This window comes from Melozone crissalis, unplaced genomic scaffold (genome assembly GCF_028551555.1).
Source record: "Melozone crissalis strain CALT ecotype California unplaced genomic scaffold, PUWL_Pcris_2 ptg000020l_1, whole genome shotgun sequence".
NCBI classification, from domain to species: Eukaryota; Metazoa; Chordata; class Aves; order Passeriformes; family Passerellidae; genus Melozone; species Melozone crissalis.
In genome coordinates, this window is record NW_026535798.1 from 894,539 (window position 1) to 913,141 (window position 18,603).

The 18,603-nt window shown below is 48.0% G+C and overlaps 1 protein-coding gene across 1 annotated transcript in view; it reads left to right on the forward strand.

Moving 5' to 3' along the window:
• Positions 1-18,603, forward strand: part of LOC128937660 (CUB and sushi domain-containing protein 2-like) — a 140,979-nt gene that overhangs the window by 45,181 nt on the left and 77,195 nt on the right. Inside the window, exons 10-17 of the mRNA XM_054277455.1 lie at positions 3,089-3,415; positions 4,160-4,354; positions 8,092-8,230; positions 8,614-8,801; positions 9,758-9,946; positions 10,670-10,786; positions 14,500-14,715; positions 17,551-17,739. Coding sequence (XP_054133430.1) covers positions 3,089-3,415; positions 4,160-4,354; positions 8,092-8,230; positions 8,614-8,801; positions 9,758-9,946; positions 10,670-10,786; positions 14,500-14,715; positions 17,551-17,739 — 1,560 coding nt within the window. The remainder of the gene's footprint in view (positions 1-3,088; positions 3,416-4,159; positions 4,355-8,091; positions 8,231-8,613; positions 8,802-9,757; positions 9,947-10,669; positions 10,787-14,499; positions 14,716-17,550; positions 17,740-18,603) is intronic.

Here is an 18,603-nt window from a genome sequence, read left to right on the forward strand (position 1 = left end):
GAGGAAAAATTTCCTTCCACAGAGAAGAAAAACCCCCTTCCAAGTGAGGGAAAAACTCCTTCCATAGTGAAGAAAAGCCTTGCACAGAGAAGAAAAATCTTCCACAGCAAGGAAAAACCTTCTTCCACAGCAATGGAAAACCTTCTTCCAAGTGAAGAAAAATCTTCTACAAAGAGGGAAAATCTCCTTCCATGGTAAGGAAAAATCTCCTTCCAGAGAGAGGAAAAATTTCATTCCACAGTGAAGAAAACTCTTCCACAGAGAAGAAAAACCTTCTTCCATAGTAAGGAAAAATCTCCTTCCACAGAGAAGGAAAACCTCCTTCCACATAAGGAAAAATCACCTTCCATAGTGAGGAAAAATCTCCTTCCAGAGAGAAGAAAAATCTCCTTTCACAGAGAGGAAAAATCTCCTTCCGCAGTGAGGGAAAACCTTGCACAGAGAAGGAGAACCTCCTTCCATGATAAGGAAAAATCTCCTTCTAGGGAGAAAAAAAATCTCCTTTTATGGCAAGGAAAACATCCTTCTACAGTGAAGAAAAATCTTCCACAGAGACCAAAAATCTCCTTCCAGAGAGAGGAAAAACTTCCTTCCACAGTGAAGAAAAATCTTCCACATAGAAGAAAACCCTCCTTCTGCAGTGAAGGAAAACCTTCCACAGAGAGGGAAAACCTCTTTCCACAGTGAGGTAAAACTTCCTTCCATAGTGAGGGAAACCTCCTTCCAAGTGAGGGAAAACCTCCTCTGCCTCACCAGATGAAGAAAATCATCATCTCACAGCCTCCGTGGTGTTGTTCATGAACCCTGTGGCTCCCTGGGCTGGATGTTCCCCTCTGGGATGTGATTCCAGCTCCCCTCTCCATCAAGGGGAGCTTTTTCCTGGCCACAGCTTGGCCCTCCAGCTCCAACTCGCATTTCTCCTCACTGATCTTATGGAAAATCAAAATCCTCGTTTACTTCCCTGCAGTGGAGACTCTTGGAGGGTTTTGTGGTTTTTTTTTTTTTTATCAGCTCCTCTTTAATCTGTCACTTTGTTTTATCTGGCAAAGGTTAATTTTATATTCTTCCCTCGCTCTGCTCCTCTCCCCTTTGTCAGCAAGTCCTTTGTTGTTTTATTTTGTGAACTAGCGACTGCACCTCTCTCTTGCTGGGCTGCTGGAGGTCCTGGCTGAATGCTAATTCACCCCTTTGGATTTAAAAATTTAGAGGAGACACCTCATCCCTGCTGCTGAGACATTTCCCTGGGTGCAAATGAATTTATTTTCAATTTTCCTCAGGCAGATTACACCGTGCTTATGCTGACAGAATTATTTGACAGCATCCCCTGATATTTCAGCATCTGGTAGAGAGAGAGCCCAGAAAAAAAATCCTGAGGATGTTTTGCAGTTTGTTTTCCCTTTAATCTGCTCTCTTTGTGGCTTTGAGAGCAGGGAATGGATTGTGCAGCTCCGTGACCTTGATAACGTCACAGGAACGTCCGAATTGTTTGATCCCAGCCCATTAAGTGGTGAGGGGAGACAGAGGGAAAATAACAGAGGGAGGCAGAGCACTGATCCAAATAATTGTCTAAACGCCAACCCCAAGCCAAGCTCATCCTCTGTGCCAGGAATTAGGGAGATGGATGTTCCCAATAATGGGTTTTACCACGGGTGGCGGTGGGGAAAAGGGATGAGCAAAGCATCCGTACATAAAATATCCCAAAGTTTGGGCAGGTTGCACTCCAAAGGCAGCCTTGCCTTCCCGAATTAATGGGCCTTGGCAGCTGCAGCTTGGGATGGATTGAACCCCTGGAGAGCTTGAAGGGTTTTTCATGCATGTTCTGCCCCTCAGCTTCATTTTAAACATGGTTTTAATTATTTCCGTGGCTTTTTGGGAACCAGCAGAAATCAGGGGTTTATTTGTGGTGGGAAGAGCTTCCCCTCCACCAGAGCTGCAGATTCCTCTGGTTTGTCCCAAACCTCAGCATTTGGGAACGTTCTTGGGCTGTTCCACCTCTCCCAGTGCTCAGCCAGGTGTGAACAACTTCCCAAGGGCGCAGACAGAGCAAATTAACTCCCAGCTCCTTCTCCAAGCACTCCATTTGTCCCACAAATACTCCCTGGTGTGCACGGAAGGAGTTTGATGAATGCAGAGGGGGGAAAAACGAGCTCAGCAGATGGAAAGGGCAGATTTTATTGTGAGCAAACCCCCGAGGAGCCTGCAGCACCCTGGGGATGGATGTGTCACCTGTGGGTGACAGAGCTGAGCCAGGGACAGCAGCAGCGGAGGCTGGAGCAGTGCCCAGAGTGGCTGAGCTGGTTCCTTGCTCCCAAGCTCTGTGGGATTGTGCTGGGATGTGGCCACAGCAAAAAAAAAAAAATAATGTTGAGGCAAAATCTGGCTGGTTCCATGCTGGTTTTATTTTGCACCAGCTCAAGTCACCCACTGGATTTTTGGGAGTTTTCCTGAGAGAATTCACCAGGAAAATGCCAAATCCCACCTAAGAGGCATTTTCTTCCTGCTGTTAAATAGAACTGGAAGGGACTGGAAAATGGCAAATCCACCTAAAATCCTGAATAAAATATTCCGATTTAGTGGTGACCCAAAGATCAAATATTTTAATTTAGTTGTGACCAAAATATTTGGATTTAGTGATGACCAAGAGATTCTGATTCAGTGGTGACCAAAATATTTGAATTTAGTAGTGACCAAAAGATTCTGATTTACTGATGACCAAAAGGTTCTGATTTAGTGGTGACCAAAAGATTTGGATTCAGTGATGACCAAAAGATTCTGATTTACTGATAACCAAAATATTCTGATTCAGTGGTGACCAAATGCTTCCCTGCTGCTCCTGTGAGGGAGGGAAATAAAGAACAAATGGAAGGGAACTAATGGAAGATCCAGGGTGGTGTTTTCCCCTCCTGGTTTTTGATGCACATGAAATGCTGATATTTCTGTGATGACAGAATTTCTGTCAGTGGGCTCTGGCAGCCTGAAATCACATTTTCCCTCCTGAGGCAGCCTCAGAGCAGGAACTGTGAATATCCCAGTGAGGAGGCTGAGGGCAGGGCCAGCTGTGGGGACTGATGCCACTTTCCCTTTGCAGTTTCCTGCTTTTTCAACTTCACCAGCCCGTCGGGGACCGTGCTGTCGCCCAACTACTCCGAGGAGTACGGGAGCAGCCTGCACTGCGTGTGGCTGATCATCGCCAACCCCGAGAGCCGCATCCACCTGGCCTTCAACGACTTCGACGTGGAGCCCCAGTTTGATTTCCTGGCTGTCAAGGACGGTGCCACGGCCGAGTCCCCCATGCTGGGCACCTTCTCAGGGAGCCACATCCCCTCCTCGCTGACCAGCAGTGGCCACGTGGCCAGGCTGGAGTTCCAGACTGACCACTCCATGGAGAAGAGAGGGTTCAACATCACCTTCACCAGTGAGTGTGTGTTGGGTTTGTGTGGTGGGGAGGGATGGTGCATATTATATATATATATATATATGTATATATGTGTATACATATATATGTATATATGTGTGTGTATATATATATGTGTGTGTGTGTATATATGTGTGTGTATATGTAAATATGTATATGTATATATGTATATGTATATATAATATATACATATACATATCATATATACATATATGAAATTTCTATATTATATATATTATATATATAGAAAGATATTGTATAATATATATATTATATAGAATCATAAAGTTAGCCATCTTGTCAGAAGGCTAACTTTATGATTATATATTATATATTAATTGTACTTTCATTACTTATGGTTATATTATTTTATGATTATATATTGTATAATTACTTTATGATTATGTCTTATATATTAATAATTACTTTATGATCCTATATTATATAATATATAATCTTATCTTTCATATTAATTAATATATATTAGTTATTGCTTGATTATTATATATTATATATCTTATATTTTTATTATTTAGATTATATCTTATATTAATTTTTTATTAAATATTCTATATTTATTATTATTATCTGGGCATCTCCTCCTCCTCCTGGCACTGGGAAGGGGAAAAATTCAATTTTTCTCAATTTGAGGGTGCAACACCCTCATTTTGGGGACAGGGTCGGGGGGACAGTACAAAAAGTTGCTGATTCTCCTGTTTTCTGTTTCTCTCCTGCTGCTGGCAGCGTTCCGGCACAACGAGTGCCCAGACCCCGGCGTGCCGGTGAACGGGAAGCGCTTTGGGGACAGCCTGCAGCTGGGCAGCTCCGTGTCCTTCCTGTGTGACGAGGGCTTCATCCGCACCCACGGTGCCGAGAGCGTCACCTGCGTGCTGCAGGAGGGCAGCGTGGTGTGGGACAACGCCGTGCTGCGCTGCGAAGGTAAGCCCCAGCGCCTGCCTGCTGCCCATGGGGTAGTTTGGGGTGGTTTGGGGTGGTTTGGGGTGGTTTGGGGTGGTAAAGATCCCATCTCAGCTCTTCCCGTGGGTGTTGTTAGGAAAATTCATCCACAAACACCAGAGGTTTGTGGCCAAAAAGGAGACACAGGAGTCCTGGAACTTTATTCCAATCAAGGCAGAGGCCATGGGGCATTCCACTCAAAGTTTTGGAGGACGCAGCCTCCTTTTTATCCCAATTTCCCAGCTGCATTTCCCTTCTCTCTTTCCCCATTTCTGAGGTACTTGAGAAGTTCAGACTTCCCAGAACACCTGATCCCAGAGATTTCCCTCTAATGTACAACCCTCCCTTCTAATTTCTAATTCTTCCAGAATTTAGGGGTTTTTCCCCATTTCTGAGGTACTTGAGGTACGCCTGATACCAAAGATTCCCCTCTAATATACGACTCTTGCTTTTGATATTTAATTCTTAGGGGATTTAGGAGTTTTTCCCCATTTCTGAGGTACTTGAGAGGTTCAGACTTCCCAGAACACCTGATCCCAAAGATTTCCCTCTAATGTACAAACCTCCCTTTGAATTCTTAATTCTTATGGAATTTAACGGTTTTTCCCATTAATTTTTCTGCGCTGTGATGGTCAGCCCTAGCTTCTGCCTGCTGCCCATGGGGTGGTTTGGGGTGCTGAAGAACCCATCTCAGCTCTTCCCATGGGTGTTGTTAGGAAAATCCATCCACAACTATAGAGGTTTATGGCCAAAAGGAGACAGAGGAGTCCTGGAACTTTATTCCAATCAAGGGAGAGGCCATGGGGCATTCCCTTGGGATCTCTCCAATTTTTAAAGGATGCAGCCTCCTTTTTATCCCAGTTTCCCAGCTGCATTTCCCTTCTCTCTTTCCCCATTTCTGAGGTACTTGAGAGGTTCAGACTTCCCAAAGATTCCCCTCTAATGTACAACCCTCCCTTTTAATTTTAATTCTTAGGGAATTTAGGGTTTTTCCCCATTTCTGAGGTACTTGAGAAATTCAGACTTCCCAGAACACCTGATCCCAAAGATTCCCCTCTAATGTACAACCCTCCCTTTTAATTTTTAATTCTTATGGAATTTAGGGGGTTTTCCCCATTTCCTCCTCCTCCTCTCCTCCTCTTCTCCTCTCCAGGTGAACATTCCTTCAGGGAAAGATATTTCTGGGGGGAATTTTGCAGCCTTTTGGGGTCCAGAATCAAGGTTCTGCCTGTCGGGTCTCACTCTCACATTCCACAGTGTCCAGCCAACACCTTCCAGAATTTTCCACCCCTCTGGAAGGAGGAGTTTGCTGGGGAGGAAGTTTCAGTTCAAATATTCCTGAGCTCTGTTTATTTTCCAATTTTTTTGGTGTGGAATGAATGCTGGGGAATATTTTTTATTGTGGTTTTTTGATGATTTGATGATCAGTTCTTGTTACAGCAGGTATTTTTCTAATAACAATAATAATAATAATAAAAGGTTCTGGTTTGGTGATGCCTCAAAGCTTCCCTGCTGCTCCTGTCAGGGAGGGAATGAAACAAAAAGGAATGGAAGATCCAGGGTGATGTTTTCCCATCCTGGTGTTTGATCCATGTAAAATATCTGATATTTGTGTCATGACGGAAGTTCTCTCAATGGGCTCTGGCAGCTGAGAGACAAAAATTCTGCATTTCCATCTCCTGGCCACAACAGCCAACCCTGCCAAGGGGGGAGCTGGGCTGAATTAAAGGCTTTAATTCAGATTTCAAAGCTTTTTTAAGACTTTCAAGCCTCTGCTCTGGAAAAAAGAAGTGAAGAAGGAGCTCATTAGGACTGAAAATCTTCCTGTGCCCTGTGTTCTCAGGGAAGTGATGCTCTGCTCTGGTATTTGCAGCAATTTGAATAACAAGTGCTGAACTCTTGAGAAGCAGCTCTGGAATATTGAGAAATAATTGGAGTAATTGGCCCTGCCTTGCCTGAGCAGCAGGAATTGCACAGTCCTGGCCATTGTCTTTGGGATTGAAGGAAGGAATCAATTGTTTTCAACAGCTTTTATAGAATAAAAAGCTGGACATTTTTGTATTCTTAAATAATTTTGCTCCTGTCAAAATGTAGGTTTAATTCAGGCCTCCTGTTCCTGTCAAAGCACAAGCCTTGAAATTTACATTTTTTTAAGTGTGGAAGGGAAACATTCATTAAATAATACACTTCTAATCAACTTTTATATGTGATAACCTTCTGCCTTCTCCTCCTGATCACTCTGGTGAGTTCTTTGACTCACCCTTCAGTCTGGACCTTTTAATTACCCTTTTTAAGCAAGGAGAAAAGCTCAGAGATCTAAAATCCTGAAAAATAAATTAATGGGAATGAAGGAGACAGAGAAAAGGGTGGAAATTCTGACAGGAGACCAAGCACAGCTTTGGGGCAGAAAGGAAAAATAATTGCTTTGGAGCCAGCTGAGATCAAGTGACTTTGATCTGTCACCCTTGAGAGCAGCAGGGGAGATTTGGGGATGGGATTGGCACATTTTGAGGTGGTACAAGGGCATGGGGTCATGCACATTGGCATTGGGACTGGAACATTTTGGGGTGGCAGAGGGGCATGGTGACATTGGGGCTGGCACATTTTGGCATGGCACAAGGACACAGTGGCATTGGGATTGGCACATTTTGGGATGGCACAGTGACATGGTGACATTGGGGTTGGCACATTTTGGGGTGGCACTGTGACATTGAGATTGTCATATTTTGGGGTGGCACAGGGGCATGGTGACATTGGGGCTGGCACATTTTGGGGTGGCACAGGGACACGGTGACATTGGGATTGGCACATTTTGGGGTGGCACAGGGACATTGGGATTGGCACATTTTGGGGTGGCACAGTGACACTGGAGCTGGCACATTTTGGGGTGGCACAGTGACATGGTGACATTGGGGCTGGCACATTTTGGGGTGGCTCAGGGACATTGGGATTGGCACATTTTGGGGTGGCACAGGGGCACGGTGACATTGGGATTGGCACATTTTGGGCTGGCACATTTTGGGGTGGCACGGTGACATTGGGGCTGGCACATTTTGGGGTGGCACAAGGACACGGTGACATTGGGGCTGGCACAGGGGCACGGTGACATTGGGGCTGGCCCTGGGTGACTCCTTAGAGGACAAACCTGACAGTTTATGTGATTTTTGTCCCTCTGGTCTCTCAGACCTTGTGTCTTTTTCCCAGAAAATGCCAAGAAGTTCCTGCAGCTCCTGCTGGTGGCACTGGGGACCACGGGGTGGATTTAATGCCCTGCTCTGGTGACATCCCTGGTGGCAGCAAAGCCATGACTCAAATAGCAGGGCTGGGAGGGATTTTTCTGCCACCTGAAATGCCAAGTGACCTTGAAGTTCCCTCTGCTTTTATATCCAATCATTATTTTACACCCTGAGCAGGGCCCAAGGTCAGCCCTGCTGGCTCCCAGGGGGGCCCTGTCTGCACTTGGAGCTGAAACTGCAATTTCTGAGCAGTAAATGTTGGTTTTCCATCTGGCTCTGGTGATTTTTAACTCGTGGTGGGGACAGAAATGCAGGGACGGGGTTTCAAAAGTGGGGACATCTCATGGGGCTACAGCTCTGTGACATTTTTCACCCCAATTTTAAAGAGGTGGCACTCAGGGATTTGGTTTAGAGGTGGATGAGCCTGAAGGTCTTTTCCAGCCTGGATAATTGTGTGGATTTGTGTCCTTTTTGTGTCCCCAGCACCCTGTGGGGGCCACCTGACGTCACCCAGTGGCACCATCCTGTCCCCAGGCTGGCCTGGCTTCTACAAGGACTCGCTGAGCTGTGCCTGGGTCATCGAGGCCCAGCCTGGCTACCCCATCAAGATCACCTTTGACAGGTGCTCACCACCTTGGGCAGCCCCAAATTCCCTGGTTCTTAACCCAAATTCCCTGCTCTGCCCCCAAATTCTCTGGTTCTGCCCTCAAATTCCCTGCTCTGCCCCCACATTCTCTGGTTCTGCCCTCAAATTCCCTGCTCTGCCCCCAGATTCCCTGGTTCTGCCCCAAATTCTCCAAATTCCCTGGCTCTGCTCCCAGATTCCCTGGTTCTGCCCCCAAATTCCCTGCTCTGACCCCGAATTCCCTGCATTTTTGTGTGAGGTGCCCCCAGTGAGACACTCAGGCAGAAGAAAGGACCCAGCCCTGTCCCCATGGTGGTTCCAGGAGGGAATGAGCAGAAGGGAGCAGTGCTGGGGTTTCATTTTCCTCCTGTCCCTCCCAGGTTCAAGACAGAGGTGAATTACGACACCCTGGAGGTGAGGGATGGCCGCTCCTACTCCTCTCCCCTGATTGGGGTCTATGATGGCACCCAGGTGCCCCAGTTCCTGATCAGCACCAGCAACCACCTCTACCTCCTGTTCACCACGGACAAGAGCCACTCTGACATCGGCTTCCAGATCAGATATGAAAGTAAGGACCCCTTGTTCATGGGATTCCCTGCAATTCCCAGCAATTCCCTGCAATTCCCAATCTTCAGCAGCACCACGGCCTCCTCAGGGCACCCTGGGTTTTGTTTCCCCTGTGCCAGGCAGCTCACAGGTGTTGCCAGTGGAGGAGCAGTTTCTGCTTTTCCTGGCATCCCTGACTGGTTTGGCCTCTCCTCCCTTGGGGAAATTCCCTCTCTCCATCCCCTCATTTCAGGGATTTCCCTCTCTCCATCCCCTTACTTTGAGGATTTCCCTCTCTCCATTTCTTCCTCTCACTTTGAGGATTTCCTTCTCTTTATTTTCTCACTTTGGTGGTTTTCCTCTCTCCATTTCCTTCCCTCCCTTAGGGCAATTCTCTCTCTCCATCCTCTCACTTTTGGGATTTCCCTCTTCCCCATTTCCTCCTCTCACTTGAAGGATTTCCCTCTCTTTATCCTCTCACTTTTGGAATTTTTCTCTTTCCATTTCCTCCCCTCCTTTGAGGCAATTCCCTCTCTCCATCACCTCATTTCAAGGATTTCCCTCTCTCCATCCCCTCAGTTCAGAGATTTTCCTCTCTCCATTTCCTCATCTCACTTTGAGGATTTTCCTCTCTCCATCCCCTCATTTCAGGGATTTCCCTCTCTCCATCCTCTTACTTTGAGGATTTCCCTCTCTCCCTTTCCTTCTCTCACTTTGAAGATTTCCCCCTCTCCATCCCCTCATTTCAGTGATTTTCCTCTCTCCCTTTCCTCCTCTCACTTTGAGGATTTCCCTCTCTCCATCCTCTCATTTCAGGGATTTCCCTCTCTCCCCTCCCTTGAGGAATTCCCTCTCTCCCTTCCACCCTCTGACCTTGGGGACAACCACCAACATTTGGCTCAGTCCCCTGGGTGGGCTGAGCTTCCCCTGAGCCCCTCAGTGCCCACCTGAGTGCTGTGCCCTGTTTTCTGTGCCCAGCTGTGAAGCTGCAGTCTGACCACTGCCTGGACCCTGGCATCCCAGTGAACGGGCAGCGCCACGGCAACGATTTCTACGTGGGAGCCCTGGTGACATTCAGCTGTGACCCTGGCTACACCCTGAGTGACACTGAGGCCCTGGAGTGTGAGCCCAACTTCCAGTGGAGCCGGCCCCTGCCCAGCTGTGAGGGTGAGGAAACTGCTTCAGGATGTTCTTGGGGTTGGGAGGCAGAGCTGAGCTCACAGGGTGGGAACATCCAGAGGTGGAGCCCACAGTGGTTCCAGCTGCTGGAAACCTTCCCATGCAGACCACTGCCAAAGCAGCAGCTGGAGAGCTCCCTGTGGCATTAAATCCATGGGTTTTGTTGGATTTTGGTGGGTCTGTCCATGGATTTTGTTGGATTTTCCTCTTTTGGTTGGATCCCACAGGGATGGTGGTTCCAGCTGCTGGAAACCCTGGAAACCCTTCCCCTGCAGACCAACTGCCAAAGCAGCAGCTGGACAGCTCCCAGTGGTGCTTAATCCATGGGGTTTGGTGGCTCTGTCCATGTATTTTGTTGGATTTTGACCCACAAAACCCAATTTGGGTTGATTGGATTTGGGTTCATCAGTCTCTTTTGGATTTTCCTCTTTTTGTTGGGTCCCACAGGGATGGTGTTTCCACCTGCAGACCCATTGCCAAAGCAGCAGCTGGAGAGCTCCCAGTGGTGTTTAATCCATGGATTTTGTTGGATTTTGATGGGTCTGTCCATGGATTTTGTTGGATTTTGTCATTTGGGTTGATTGGATTTGGGTCGATCATTCTCGTTTGTTGGATTTTCCTGGGTTGGGTTTTGCTTTTACTTTTTCCTCCTAGCTTGTGAAAGAGTCTGGATTATTGAACTCTTTCTCTCCTGTTTTTTTGTGTTTTTAGCTCTCTGTGGGGGCTACATCCGTGGCTCCAGTGGCACCATCCTCTCCCCAGGCTTCCCTGATTTTTATCCCAACAACTTGAACTGCACATGGACCATAGAAACATCCCATGGCAAAGGTGAGGAGAGGACTGAGGCAGTGGGAGAGAAACTTTTCCCTGTGAGATCCACGAGTTCCTCTCAGAAATGATGATTCCATTGTCCCTGGACAAAATCCAGAGGGTTTTGACGTCACCTCTTTAACCTTTTAAAGGGAAAATTCTTATCAAGCAGAGCTTTGTGTTATCTCCTGTTCCAGACCTTTGTGGCCTGATCCTAAAAGTCAGGATGTGGATGCAGAGATCCTGACACCATTCCCTGTCCCAGAGAGGGATCTTCCCCTCCTGAGGGATTTCTGGAGGTGCTCAGCTCCTCCTCTCACAGTTTTTTTGGTAATATCTCCCACATGGCCACCACACGAGTCCTGGAATTGCCCCAACTGCTCCAACAATTATTTTCTTGTGACACTTTATGGACTCCCAGGCTGTGCAAGTGGAGTTTAAAAGCAGTTTAATTTTAAAGGTATTTAAATGCCTAAAGAGAGACCATTATTTTTAATCTCATTGCTTCAAAGTGATTTCTTTTCTCCTTTTATTTGTTTTGCTGTTTCTTCTGCAGAGAATGGGGAGAGAAAAAAAAAAAGCCCAACCTCGTGTTTGCAGAGATGTTTTGTGCCACAGTAAATTGCAGACCAGAGCAAAGGTTTAATTGGTCACAAATCCTTAAAAATGAGTTTATAATTAGCCCTTTTTGCTACAGTTCCTCGACCCTTCAGTGCTGGAGGAGCCTTGTGCCCTCTGCTTGGAGTTTTTACTTTAAAAATCTTGGAATTTGGGCATGTTCTCCAGGATAACTGAATTGTTCTTGTGCTGATTCTAGAGGGGTGATGTTATTTGTGTTCCTTAAGCTGGGTTTGCTAAAACTGAGGGTTTAAATTTGCTGTCAGAGGAGAATAAAGTCATTTTGCATTCCCCACATCCCAGTTTTCGGGTCAGATCTATTTCTGTTTTGTGCTTCTGGTAGAAATAGCAAACAATTTGGAAACTCTTGGAAGTTTCCTGCTTTTGTGGAGTTTTGCGGACTAAAAAATGTTCTCCACAGAATGGATATAAAGAATGAATTATCAAGGTCAGTCCTAAGCTTTGGATATAAAAATCCTTTTGGGACAATAAAGGGCAGTGAGGGATAAATTGTGGGATGATCCCACAATTCCTTCATTCCTAATCCCATGGGAAAGGTTCCTTGTTGGTTTCCAGCCTCTCTGACCTTCACTTCTTGGAAGGGAAGAGCTGCATGTGAGCAGCAAAGCTCCAGGAAAAACTTGGAGAGGGCCAGGGATAAATAAATGGAATATTCAGCTGGAATTGGATGCTGTGGGGTTGGATATTGGATCTCCAGAGCTTTCCCTGATCTCCAGAAATTAATAGAGAATGGGCAGCAAGGAGGAGAATCTTCCTCTGGGCTTTTTTTGCAGGTTTCCTGCTGTTTCTTTGGGATGCTGTGTTTTGGGAATGGTGGCATGCAGAGCCAGGGAATTCTTGGGAATTATTTGGGTTATTGGTTTAATTATTATTTTATAATTCTAATTATTTGGGAATTGTTGGGTTAAATGAAATAACCTGGTCAAACCAAGCAGGGATCTCTCCCAAATTCCATCCTGGGGTTTCCTGGAGGATTCTGAGCAGGATCAATCCCAATCCCACACGAGCAGAGGCTCGGGAGCCTGCCCTGAGCTGGGAGATCAGCATGGAAAAATCCATCTAAATGCAAAAAGGCTTTTTATTGCTTGGCATCTCCCTGCCTTGTTAAGTCGGTGTGACAATGCTGTGACAGAGTTCCTGAGCTCAGATCCTGCCTGGCTCCTGCTCTCACTGCTGGTTTTTGTTGATTTTTTTCTTTTTTGTATTATTTTATTTCCAAGCTGGAATTATTTTCCAGAGAATGAGTGTTTCTAATGGTGTTTGAATTCCAGCATGAAAAATCACCTCGCTGGAGGCTCCTGCAGGAGCCTGAAGTGCTTCCCATTGTGTGTCTGGAGGTGTGAAGGGGACTTTAAGTAATCCATTACTCCTCTCTGGCTCATTTACAAATGCAGCAAGGTCACAGCCTTCTCCCCAAATGTTTCAAATCGTTCAAATTGAATTTGGGAGGAAGAGGCAAAATAGTTTTGCTGTGTTTGGCTGGCATTTCCGTGGCTGGAGCTGCTGTGGGGTTTATTTTGGGCAAGAAAAGGTGAATAAAAGTAGGGTATAGGGGAAGGTGTCCCCTCCCATGGGACAGCCCTCCCACATTTCCTTATTTGGGCTTTAGCCCCACCCACCTTCCATTATTTGGATTTTAGCCCCTCCCATATTCCCTTATTTGGGGTTAGCCCATCCCACATCCCCTTATTTGGGTTTTAGTCCTGCCCTCATTTCCTTATTTGGGTTTAGCCCCTCCCACATGTCCTTATTTGGGTTTAGCCCCGCCCACATTCCCTTATATGGATTTTAGCCATGCCCACATGTCCTTATTTGGTTTTAGCCCCTCCCACATCCCCTTATTTGGTTTTACTCCTGACCACATTTCCTTATTTGGGTTTAGCCCTGCCCACATTTCCTTATTTGGGTTTGGCCCTGCCCACATTCCCTATTTGGGTTTTAGCCCCACCCACATTTCCATATTTGGGTTTAACCCTGCCCACATGTCCTTATTTGGGTTTAGCCCTGCCCACAGTTCCATATTTGGGTTTAGCCCCACCCACACTCCCTTATTTGGTTTTACTCCCGCCCACATTTCCTTATTTGGGTTTAGCCCTGCCCACATTCCCTTATTTGGGTTTAGCCCTGCCCACATGTCCTTATTTGGGTTTAGCCCTGCCCACATTTCCATATTTGGGTTTAGCCCCACCCACACTCCCTTATTTGGGTTTGGCCCTGCCCACATTCCCTTTTTGGGTTTTAGCCCTGCCCACATGCCCTTTTTGGGTTTAGACCCTCCCACATTTCCTTATTTGGGTTTTGGCCCTGCCCACATTCCTTTATTTGGGTTTTAGCCCTGCCCACTTTCCCTTATTTGGGTTTAGCCCTGCCCACCTTCCCTTATTTGGGTTTAGCCCTGCCCACATTCCCTTATTTGTGTTTTAGCCCTGCCCACATTCCCTATTTGGGTTTTAGCCCCACCCACGTTTCCTTATTTGGGTTTACCCCGCCCAAATTTCCTTATTTCGGTTTAGACCCACCCACATTCCCTTATTTGGGTTTTGCCCCTCCCACATTTCCTTATTTGGATTTAGCCACGCCCACACACAGGAGAATGGAATAAAACCATTTTTAAGGTCATTTCCCACCCAAATTGTTCCATGATTCTCTGATTCAGCCCATCATGGGAAGGTCCTTGCAGCTGCACCTCTGACACACTTCTGGGAAAGCCTCCCTGACCTTCAAGCTGGGATTCAGTCCTGGTTTTCCAGGCAGGAATTCCTTCTGTAGCACTCTCATTTTTGAGCCCTCCCAACTCCAACCTCGCTGCTCTCCGTTTAAAAGTCATTTTTAGAATAAAGGCTCCCCTGGGCTGCTCCCTCAGCTGCTGCTCTGTCCCTGGAGCAAGTTTGTGTCACCCTGACAAGGGCACAGGAATCCAACATTTCCAGAGCCTGGCCCTGCTCCCACACCCCAGATTTAGGGTTTTTATTGATTTCACTTCCACCAGACCCAAATCCACAATTCCAGTGTGATTTTTCCCCCTGCCCTCGGTGGGGAGCTGGGGTTGGGCACTGGGATGACTCCACCTGTGGTTTCCCCTCTCTCTGCAGGCGTGTTCTTCACCTTCCACACGTTCCACCTGGAGAACGGGCACGATTACCTGCTGATCACGGAGAACTCCAGCTTTGCCCAGCCCCTGCAGCAGCTGACGGGCTCGCGGCTGCCGGCGCCGCTCAGCGCGGGGCTCTTCGGCAACTTCTCGGCCCAGATCCGCCTCATCTCTGACTTCTCCATGTCCTACGAGGGCTTCAACATCACCTTCTCAGGTGACAGCAGTAGCCCGAGCCTTCCTTCTGTGCCTCCCTTCCTTCTGTGCCTCCCTTCTTTCTGTCCCTTCCTTCTTTTCCTTATTTTCTTTCCCTCCCTCCTGCCTTCTCCTATTTTCCTCCCTTTCCTTTTCTCCCTTTTCTTTTCCTCTCTTTCCTTTTCTCCCTTTTTTTTGTCCTCCCTTTCCTTTTCTCCCTTTCCTTTTCTCCCTTTTCTTTTCCTCTCTTTCCTTTTCTCCCTTTTTTTTGTCCTCCCTTTCCTTTTCTCCCTTTCCTTTTCTCCCTTTTCTTTTCCTCTCTTTCCTTTTCTCCCTTTTTTTTGTCCTCCCTTTCCTTTTCTCCCTTTCCTTTTCTCCCTTTTCTTTTCCTCTCTTTCCTTTTCTCCCTTTTTTTTGTCCTCCCTTTCCTTTTCTCCCTTTCCTTTTCTCCTTTCCCCTTCCCTTTTTGCTTCCTTTCCTTTCCTTTTCCCTTTCCTTTCCTTTCCTTTCCTTTCCTTTCCTTTCCTTTCCTTTCCTTTCCTTTCCTTTCCTTTCCTTTCCTTTCCTTTCCTTTCCTTTCCTTTCCTTTCCTTTCCTTTCCTTTCCTTTCCCCCTTCCCTTCTTTTCTCCCTTTCTGTCCCTTTCCCCTCTTTCCCCTATTTTTTCCTTGCTGTAGTACCAGATGGGAGCCCCCTCCTGCTGCACCCAGCAGGGCTCTGATCCAGATTTTCCTGACTCCAGGACTCAGGAGGAGGCTGAGGGAAACAATTCCTGCCCAGAGAAGTTCCAGCAATCCCTTGCTGAGCTGTGCTTGCTCAACCCTCACGGTGATGGTGCCTTTGTGCCTTTGAGTGGGTGTGCTGATCCAAAATGCAGATTTTTCAAAGGAAATCCAAATTTTTCAAAGGAAATCCTGATTTTTCAGCAGCTGTCTGTCAGGAGGAGCGTGAGGACTTGGAGAGGGACCAAAGGAGGGACGTGTGGCACTGCAGGGCAGCTCATGGCACTGGGGCAGCCTCTGCTTGAAGGGCACGAGGTGTTTGACTGTGTCCTCTGGGCTGGAGTCCTCCAAGTGACTCCCAAGTGCTGCCATTCCAGGGAATGTCAATCTTTGCTGCCTGAGTGCCCCAGAAGCAATTCCCTACCACAACCAGTGAAGGGCAGGAGCTTTATTGCTGTTCTTCCCTCTGTCCCCGTGTCCTTCCCAGTCCTGAGCTGCCACTCCAGCACCCAGGGAAAGAGAGAAATTCCCATTTTTCCTGTGGAGCTTGGTCTGGCACCCTCCCTGACGGGCAGAGCTGTTGCCATAGATGCAGCTGAAACCTGGTTCCCAGTGCCTTTGTTCCTGGCCTCTGAAGTCAGGGATTTGCATGTGGAAACCAGTCAGAAAATTTCCAATTAACTCCCATTTTGATGAGGGGAAAATGGCTTTTTGCCTTTCAAAAGCTCGCCTCTAATTATAACTCTCATTTTCAGTGTATTTCAAGGTTTCTTTCCTATCTTGAAAAGCAAAACCAGGAGTCAGTTCTATTTTTAGCTCCCTTTACATATATATATGTTAACATACAGGCTTTGGACTTGGAGATGTTGCCAAAAACACCTTCAAAAGAGTTTTCCTTCAGGCTGCTTTGGGGTCAGAGATTTGAGTTTGGCTGTTGGCCAGAATCCTACGTGACCTTTCTTGGAGCAGCAGCTTCAGCGTCCTCCTGCCTTCCCTGAGCAGGATCATCCATTTCCAGGATTAGAAAAGGAGAGGCAGCAGAAATCCCACCCGGATCAATCCATCCTCTCTGGGCTGCAGCACAGGGACAGTGACAAATCCCCATCCCTGTCACTGTGACAGGGACTGGGACCTGTTGCCTTCGGAGGTGGTTGGGATGCAGGGGCTGGGAGGGAGTTGTAGGTGGAGGGGGAAATAGAAATCCTCATGGGTTCACTGAAACTGGATCAAAGCTCAGAGATCCCTTGGATCCTTGTGGCATTTAGAGGGAGGACAGAATCCCTGAGCTGTAGGCTGGGGGTGAAATCCAGGTGGATTTTCATGGTTTGGAATCCTCATGGATTCGCTGCAGCTGGATCAAGGCTCAGAGCTCCTTTAGATGCTCATGTCCTCTCCAGGGAGGTCTGAACCCCTGAGTTTTAGGTTGAGGTGAAATCCAGGTGGATATTCATAGTTTAGAATCCTCATGGATTCACTGCAGCTGGATCAAGGCTCAGAGCTCCTTTAGATCCTCATGTCCGCTCCAGGGAGGACAGAACCCAAGTTGTAGGTTGGAGTGAAATCCAGGTGGGTTTTCATGGTTTGGAATCTTCATGGATTCACTGCAGCTGGATCAAAGCTCCCTTGGATCCTTGTGTTCTCTCCAGGGAAGGCAGACCCCTGAGTTTTAGGCTGGGGTGAAATCCACCTGGGTTTACATGACCCAAACAGGATTCCATCCTCATTTTTCCATCCTCCCTGGAAAATGCAGCTGGATCAAAACTCAGAGCTCCCTTGGATTCTTGTGTCCTCTCCAGGGAGTACAGAACCCCTGAGTTTTAGGTTGGGGTGGCATCTGGATGGATTTTCATGGCCCAAACAGGATTCCATCCTCATTTTTCCATCCTCCCTGCAAAATGCAGCTGGATCAAGGCTCAGAGCCTCCCTTGGATCCTCATGTCATTTACAGGAAGAACAGAATCCTTGAGCTGTGGATTGGGGTGAAATCCAGGTGGGTTTTCATGGCCCAAACGGGATTCCATCCTCATGGGTTCACTGCAGCTGGATTAAGGCTCAGAGCTCCCTTGGACCCTCATCTCCTCTCCGTGGAGGACAGAACCCATCTCCCATCCCACAACCCCCGTTTTCCCCCTCCAGAATACGACCTGGAGCCGTGTGACGAGCCCGAGGTGCCGGCCTACAGCATCAGGAAGGGGCTGCAGTTCGGGGTGGGGGACGTGCTGAGCTTCTCGTGCTTCCCCGGGTACCGGCTGGAGGGCGCGGCGCGCATCACCTGCCTGGGCGGGCGACGGCGAGTGTGGAGTGCGCCTCTGCCAAGGTGTGTTGGTAGGTGGTCATGTGCTTTCATTTTGCTTGGCTGGCCCCGCTGTGCTGCACTCCTGAGGTGGGCAGGGATGGACGGGAGCGGCCCTGGGGTGGGTGACAACCCCCAGGATGGATGGGAGCAGCCCTGGGGTGGGTGATGTCCCTGGGGTGGGTGATACCTCCTGGGGATGGATGGGTGACATTCCCCAGGATGGTTGGGAGTACCTCTAGGATGGGTGACATCCTCCAGGGTGGATGGGTTGCGTTCTTGGGATGGGTTGGTGACATGCCCTGGGATGGATGGGAGACATTCCTGGGATGGGTGACATTCCTGGGATGGGGGGGTAATATCCCCTGGGATGGATGGGAACACCCCTGGGATGGGTGGCATCCTCCAAAATGGATGAGAGCACCTCTAGGATGGGTGACATCCCCTGGGATGGATGGGTGACATTCCTGAGATGAGTGACATCTCTGGGATGGATGGGAGCAGCCCTGGGATGGGTGACATCCCCTGGAATGGAGAGGTGACATCCCCTGGGATGGCTGGGAGCACCCCTAGGATGGTTGGGAGCATCCCTGGGATGGATGGGAGCTGGGATGGGTGACATTCCCTGGGATGGAGGAGTGGCATCCCCCAGAGTAGATGGGAGCACCCCTGGGATTGGTGACATATTCCAAGATGGATGGGTGACATCCCGTGGATAAGTGACATCCCCCAGGGTGGATGGCAGCACCTCTGGGATGGGTGACACCCCCCAGGATGGATGGGAGCACCCCTGGGGTGTGTGACATTCCCTGGGATGGATGGGTGACATCCTTTGGGATGGAGAGGTGACATCCCCTGGGATGTATGGGTGACATCCCCCAGAGTGGGACCATCCA